General features: G+C 43.9%; 2 protein-coding genes across 2 annotated transcripts; one reads left to right on the top strand and one right to left on the bottom strand.

The window, feature by feature from the left end:
- Nucleotides 1-203: 203 nt before the first annotated feature.
- On the bottom strand, nt 204-2,129 carry T265_05616 (hypothetical protein; the record flags this gene model as incomplete). The annotated part of the gene is made up of 2 exons (XM_009170675.1): nt 204-396; nt 2,044-2,129. The coding sequence occupies 2 exons, from the start codon at nt 2,127-2,129 to the stop codon at nt 204-206; spliced, it is 279 nt and encodes a 92-aa protein (XP_009168939.1).
- T265_13823 (hypothetical protein) lies at nt 1,220-4,826 on the top strand (the record flags this gene model as incomplete). Its single annotated transcript, XM_009170704.1, has 2 exons — nt 1,220-1,683; nt 4,499-4,826. Coding segments are annotated over 2 exons (633 nt in total), but the record flags the coding sequence as incomplete, so codon positions are not given.
- Nucleotides 4,827-7,455: the final 2,629 nt, after the last annotated feature.

The following is a 7,455-nucleotide window of genomic DNA, read 5'->3' as shown; positions in this document are numbered from 1 at the left end:
ACCATTCGCGGGCTGTCGAAATGTTTTCAATGACCTCGGGATTAGTTTTCCTTATGATAATATACTGTGATATCCGAATATGGTAGAAGGGTGAAACCATTCGCGGGCTGTCGAAATGTTTTCAATGACCTCGGGATTAGTTTTCCTTATGATAATATACTGTGATATCTCGAATATGGTACCAACTGAAACATGAAATTGACTTAGTGCAGGATATTCAGTTGAAGAATATCGTAAACGAGAGTTTCAGCTGAGTCTCCTGTGGAAACCCAGTTGATACACGAACGGGTGTATTCGAGGAAACCTTGTACAGGAATTGTCAGCAGAGGAACGTTATATATGTTATCAACCCTACCGGTACATTGATATTTCACCACAACTCGTGCCTTTCCGTTCCTGACCCATCATTGTGGATACTTTTATTGAACGGAATTCCGTCCTGATTACCATCGTAAAGGTGCTACCTGCACAGCGGCGCCGTCTGCACTGGTTCGTCCAGTACCAAATGAAACCGGTTCACCTTGGGTGCTCAACACTGTGGCAAGCACATCTATGGCCTTCACTGTCACGAGTTCCAGCTACGGTCATGACTGGATCAATTTCGTTTTGCAACAAAGACGAGCGCCTTACTGGTATTAGCTTTGTTCTGCCTGTGCAGTGAGCGATACCATCAAGTAGTGTCTTGTTTTCACCAACCGGTACACTGCTGTCATATGATCCAGCGGACACTCGCTATCTCCCGACGGAATTCCATCTGCCTTTTGGGAAGTGAACTTGATGCGGTTAGATTACCTCGTATGTAGACTCATAAGAAAATGGGCGCACATCCATTTTTCAATGCATGTAATGAAGGCTTTGACAGCGGGAAAATATATTGGCGTTCGGGTCCTTCAAAGATGAACACGATGTGATGTCTGGTTTGTGCATATCGTTGATATTCCATGGGAAGGAAAGCGACTTTCCCTACTAATCGTAAAATATTGAAATTGGTGTGCGATTCTATTACTGTAGCTTACGTTTCAAGATTAGATTGCCACTATCTCCTCACGTGGATCTCAATCCCTTCAAATTTATCATAATACTGAGAAATAAGATAGCAAAGTTGTACATCATTTGGCTTACCGATTACTGTTTAATGCTGTTCAATTTCTTCCAAATCTAGGCTCATCAACAGTACTACTGCCAAGCACGTCGTGAGGTCGTTCGAAGCACAGTAGGTATTGCTACGACCCAACCTCAAGCTTGTGCTACACCCGCAGACAGTCCTTCGGTTTCAGTCACGTCCTCGCCTCCCAGTAATTCCCTATCACCAGGTGGTTCAGGGCAAGCAAAACGGCGCAGAATTGCGCCAATCAGTCTGACTCCTGTAAAGGAATCACAGACATGCAAACCAGGTAAACAGCTGACGACGACTTCTTCCAATCACTCATCCGCTTCTGGAAGTGGCGATGAAGCTGACAATGGACAATTACGAACAACTCCAGGCAGCAACAAGCACGAACTCACAGGTACCTCTTCAGTCAGGCTGGAAGCGAGCTCTAATGAATCAGATAATACATCTGTACGCTGCGAACCATGTGGTACATCCGAGCTACGGTGCATAGCATGCGGTTATGTGGGTCAAACACCAAGAGGCATGAAAATGCACAGGAGGTTGCACGAGTGCAACGGTGGCAACCTGAAGTGAGTTCATCGATTCGTTTCTGGCCGCTCTATGGCTCTCATCCGCTATATGGTGCTTCAAAAGAAAGAGGGACATTAGCAAAACAGTCGCATGCATTTTATATTGTTGTGCTACCTCTATGTTCCCAGTGTTTTTTCTTGACCCCACCCATGTCGACCATAACAGAGCACCAAATCGAATTTGTTTTTGCCAAAATAATGCGAGTAGTCGATCATTCCTCGACATGAGATGAGTGACTATAAATCAGCAGAGCATTTCTTGTGTTGTTATTTCGCACGCACTTAAAACAAGCCATATGCAGCAAATGCACTTACTTTTATATCAACTTGGTTTTGACGGCATACACACCTGGAACCCACTGATCTGCAACTGAGTGTATTTGTCGAAATCTGTTTAATTTGGGTTCAAGTAGAACATAAGGTTGACGGAAACTCGGAAATTGCATCTACCTGATGAGCCCTAAGAAGGGCGAAACCGAACTTGGGCTGCCGAAGACCTTTTAATAACCTTATGAGTGACGTAATGCGTCTACACCATATCCACTTAACTCATTTCGCATTCCAACGGCGCCTTCTCCGTAAGCGCGCCCCATCTTTGCTGAAACGCTTGACAGAACTTTGGAAAGTTTAATATGGAATTATTCTTTCAGGTCTATCGAGATGCTGTCTAAAGAACGTGTTGAATCATATTTGCCATGTTTGTCACCAAATGGGCTAAACTGCCCTAAAATCTCATTGAAACACATTTCACCGACACCTGTAAATGGCCTTTTGTGATGTCGTGCACCCTTTTGTTACGAATCAGGCTACTCATGAGTAGTTAATAGTGAGATTGCTTGGTCTGTCCACCCCGAGCGATCGGCGTTTCGACCCAATTGTTGCACGAAAATCTAGCTTCGCACCACTCGAAATTTGCGAGACAAAAAAGCAGCGGACTCTAAAATCACATTCAGATGATAAGTTGGACAAACCCGGGCTATGGCACCCAGAAAACTCCAAGATTGGGAGCCAGTTCCTGAACTCCCAGTTGTTTGCATAGCAGCGAAGCGAAATTTCATTTTATATACTTTCTGCTGATTATTTTGCAGGCGTTGCCGACGAGCGGGAGAAAAATTCATCTATGAACTTAACATTTCTAAATTATTGCATGGGATCAAACTGGTAGCTGACAAGTCAAGTAAGGCTGACCTTGCCATCATCCCATTGAAATCCGTAATAATGAGGAAAACACCTGGGATACGAAGACTGATTGATTAAGGATAGTTGTGCTCCAGCGACAGCCTCTGCTTCCTAAACGGCAAGATACACCATTACCATTCCGAGGAGGACCTCGAGTATTTGTGGTGCTTATCATTGGTAGTAGTAGGCGTATGGAGTGTGTCAGGAAGATCAGATCCCTGAAAATAACCCCAGAATACCCGGAACCTCCTGAGACCCCAGAAGTCCACCAAAATCTCTATAGGGAAGCCGGAATGTATCCAGGCCAGGCAATCACTCCATCAATTCAGAAAAAGGCTGATGAGTCTTCCGACACGCCACAGATAAGTGTTCAGGCATTTCATAGAAGCCTGGTCTATATTGATACATATTTAAGAATCGTCGATCCGACAGCCTGGATCAATGTCAAAAAGTGCTCTTTAAATAGCACGAGGCCGCTGTAGCTTTCGAGCTCGCATGCACTCGCTTGTTATAATAAAGCTGTTGTGTTCCCTCTCGGTAAGTCTTTTCCAGTAACAAGGCATCGGAGCGGGGACAACAGTCGGTTACAACAGAGTGGTTTCAGTTCTCCAGGATCATGTGTAGGTAGTCTGCAAATCCTTTTGGAGGTTGCTACAGCCGAATCCAGTCCCCTGGTTCTAAGTTATCAGTGAAATTCATGCGTTTGGAAAAGTTCTGCAGGTGAACGATTGATGAGGGCCACAAATAGTGATACGAGAACTGAAGTCTTGGTTACACCGTGCCAATTTGCTGGTTGTCGTATCTTGTTCTACTTATCCGAACACCCCTTCGTGTGGAATGGCTGAATTAGAGCACCACATACTTTGCTTTCATCCACAAGAGATATTTTGATTTTGTATGAGGGAGTTTGGGGAAGTCAAGGTAAACGACATCTACCTCCATACAAGAGTCAAGGTCCGTTGTCCAGCTGCTGCTGGCAAGTAACAAGTTGACCCTCAAGATGCATGCAAACACATACTGAAATAACAGGCTTTTTGGATGCATGTTACATATAAGCTCAGCCCATCCGCTAAGTGATAGAAAAGTCTGAGGGTTTTGGGGTAGGTTTAGTCACCGACCTGTCCAACTGGCTCCTAGTGACTTTCCTCACTACGTCGGTGTACTCTACTGATTGGCTGTATACCTGTGATTAAGTGCCAGATCGCAATGATGACCGGGATGTAATAGTGTTACATTCACACGGGATTTTTCGAACAATACCATGGTACTATCCTGATTTGATATGAGGGTGTACATTTAAACACTGCGTCACCTTCAAATACCAATGAAGTCGGAACAGTACCAAAGCTTACGTCGGAGTAGTGTGAGTCCCTTTTGGAGCGAAAAGTAGAACTAAGAAATGAGGCTTTAGGAGAAAGGGGGCAAGTTTTTTTTAATGCGTCTGAGAGTTCAGAATAAAATTACTGAAACACGAGCAGATTACTTTTGCTCGTTTGTCCTTTGGTTAAAAACTTTCATAAGATAACCAGTCAGGATTGAACGAATAAATGATGGTCTTTTTATATCCCAACTATTGTATCCCGAATTTTTTGAGGATGCTTTTTTGCTTACTGGACATACGGTTATTGTATTGCAGTGCCCAAAGAGACCAAAAGACTGTGAAAAAACGACCGCAACAGACAGATAAGGATGGTAGTGGGATCGAATTCGCAACACATACTCAGCAGTCCATATTCGACCGCAATCAAAGGACTGCACAAACACCGAAAGAGAACGTTAATTCGGTCAAATCAGAACCGACGTGAACTTAAAGCGAACATAACAACTTGCCTGCTCAACTTTGTGATACCCCTTCCATATGTCATCCCCCCTGAGTCAATTTTCTGCCTTGAGGGCCCCAGCTGAAAGAAATAGCTTCTTGGACCGCTTATGCCTCCTCCTCATGCACGCAAACTGATAAAGCGCTGAATTTTGTAAATAAACTTCAATTTTTTCTTGTTCTTTAACCAGTTTTACTCTAAACAAAGAATCCTGATAAATTTACTCAGTCTTCTAACGGTCCGTGGAAGGGAGTATCGGAATTTTTAAACGGAGTACCGCTAGTCAGATATAGTGAACTAAATATGTTAATTGCAGGAATGAAACGCAAACTATAGTCAACTCAAGCACCCCTAGTCATGTGATCGATAGATGTGGCGTCGTGTCAAACTAGTCAAGACCTATACTGCTGATCAGTCACAATTCGCCTATTAACGGATGTCAATGTTTTGGCTTGCAACCTAGTTCAGAATAGGACCTCCATTTTAATAATCTCGGCTATCTTGTATCATACCTGTAACAAGACAGTGGCGGTGTAATGGGTATACAGAGTGTGGCAACGGTCGATGTCCCTAAAAAAGAAATGTATTATCCCGGTTGATCTGTTTAGCGTGGAAACACGTGACAGCGGATATTAATGTTACCACGACCGCAGTGGGTTTTGGGCTTAGAAGCACACAATACTACCCACAGGGTTCCTGGAAATTCTCCGGTAACTCACTACCGACTACGCCCTTCCTGAAACTCATTCCATAGGTCAAATCTCTAAGTTTCTATCATCGTTATCCTCTAATTGAAAATCAAATTGCACACCAGAGTAACTGCACACTTAGTTGCAAATTGATTTGGTTTGAACAATAGACTCGAATGAGCGTCATCCGAAGATCGCTTGTGCACTGGTTTGGTGTGAGAGATAAGGTTGGTGGTGGAGACTCGAGAAATTTGTCTGCCCAGTAGACACAAAGAGCACCGAAAACTATAGTGGGCCGTTGGACGAGTTTTCAACAAACTTGTAAGTAAGGCTGAATATTCAAGAACTTTTGGATATCTTGATAATCGCCTGAGTGCAGCTCATCCAGTCAAAGTCTACTGTCAAGAAGAAATTTGGCTGGAGTTCAGTAGGTGCTAAAGTAACACCGAGTTAAGTTACAAAAGTGGATTTAGATTCGAAAACAGCAACGTTTTTTCCGCAAAAATCGTCGTTATCATTGACAACAACACCAAATATGAAAAATGTAGTTTCATTACTTACACCTACGCCAGTTTATTTTAATAATGCATTATAAGGTGAAGAAGAAAGAAATGAGGCAGGAGGAAACTAGAGATACAAGAATATCCTAAACTCAGTAAAACAATCCGAACAGAAACTGACATTATGAACTTCACTGACATCGGTTGGCCGTCATGTCGTTCACTGTCTCCAGCCAAGCACAGTGATGGTCACGTTGAATCCATCCTGGAAGGCGAAAAGCACTAACAACATCCAAGTTTTCCGTAACATCCCTCATTTCCCCTGCCTTGTCAAGTTCTGTCCACCTCTAGGTGACCACCACACCGAATCAGGCACGGACAATAGAGTTTACCTTAGCTCGATGTAACTCGGCGCGCGTAACACATGGCCAAGCCACTGTAGCTTGCTGGGTGCACTTTTTTAGGGAATCAATGTCAGCTTCATTCGAAACCCGTCTCCTGATCAACTCATTGCGAATTCAATGGTTTGAACCGATTCCAAATAGACTTCTGGAACGCCGGTGGCCAAAGACCTGAAGATGTTTCAGATCGTTCACCCGAATTGCTGAAGTCTAACAATTGTACAAAAATACACCCCCTGATATGTGCGTCCCTTGGGACCCAGTGAGATACCTTTTTGACGCCACAAGTGACTCAAATCGGAAAAAGCAAGTACAACCTTTGAGATTCGTGCGCTTACTTCGCCTGTCACACTACCATCAAAGCTAATGAAACTTCCAGTATCACTACTTGAATTTTCAGAGGCTTGTACAGACTGTACGTCCTGTAGCACGGCTTTGCACTTTTTGGGTGCGAAGCACATGCCAAAGGACCGAAGGATCCTAATCGGCTTTTAAAGTAATCCATGAACTTCCTGTTCCTCTTGTAAAATGAGAACAACGTTATCCGTATATTCCAGGCCGACATTGATCGGACACATTTCTTGATCGGACAGATTCGAGCACCGGGGTTTCGGAGAGCTTCCAGTGTTCACTTCATTGTCTCATCAATGACGAAGTTAAAACTGGAGAGACCAGGTATCCTCTTCTGACACTGCAGTTTGTCGGAAAGCTTTTGGAGACTCCCTATGAACCCCTACAAGCCCATTAGTACGTGAATACAAACATTTTCAAGAACTACTGCAGCACACTTTGTTGAGCAAGCCTGTTGAGAAGTGCTAACCGATCTACAGAGTCGAACACTTTTTTGAAGTCAAGGAACACCAATTTTGCAAGGCATACTGTAGTTCTAATATTTGACGGAGTGTGTAGATGTGGTCGACCTAGCCCCTTCCTGGCCGATCCCTTCGTCACACCTTCTTAAGACGACGTAAAATAGGCAACCCAAAGAGTGGTTGCAACAAGGGTCAAGCAAATTCCTCGGTGATTGCCAGACTTAGTCCGACCTCACTTTTTGAAAACAGGCACTACTGTTCACTTATCTCACTTTGGTGAGACAGTCACTTTCGCCCAGATAGAAGAAAATAAGCTAGACTAGCACCGGCCCACGATTTAAGCTTTGAACAGAGTGGGTAGGGGGGGGGAA

The sequence above is a fragment of the Opisthorchis viverrini genome (assembly GCF_000715545.1).
Source record: "Opisthorchis viverrini unplaced genomic scaffold opera_v5_109, whole genome shotgun sequence".
Classification (NCBI taxonomy): domain Eukaryota; kingdom Metazoa; phylum Platyhelminthes; class Trematoda; order Opisthorchiida; family Opisthorchiidae; genus Opisthorchis; species Opisthorchis viverrini.
The sequence above is the reverse complement of the archived record's forward strand: the minus strand, read 5'-3'. Positions and strand labels throughout refer to the sequence as shown.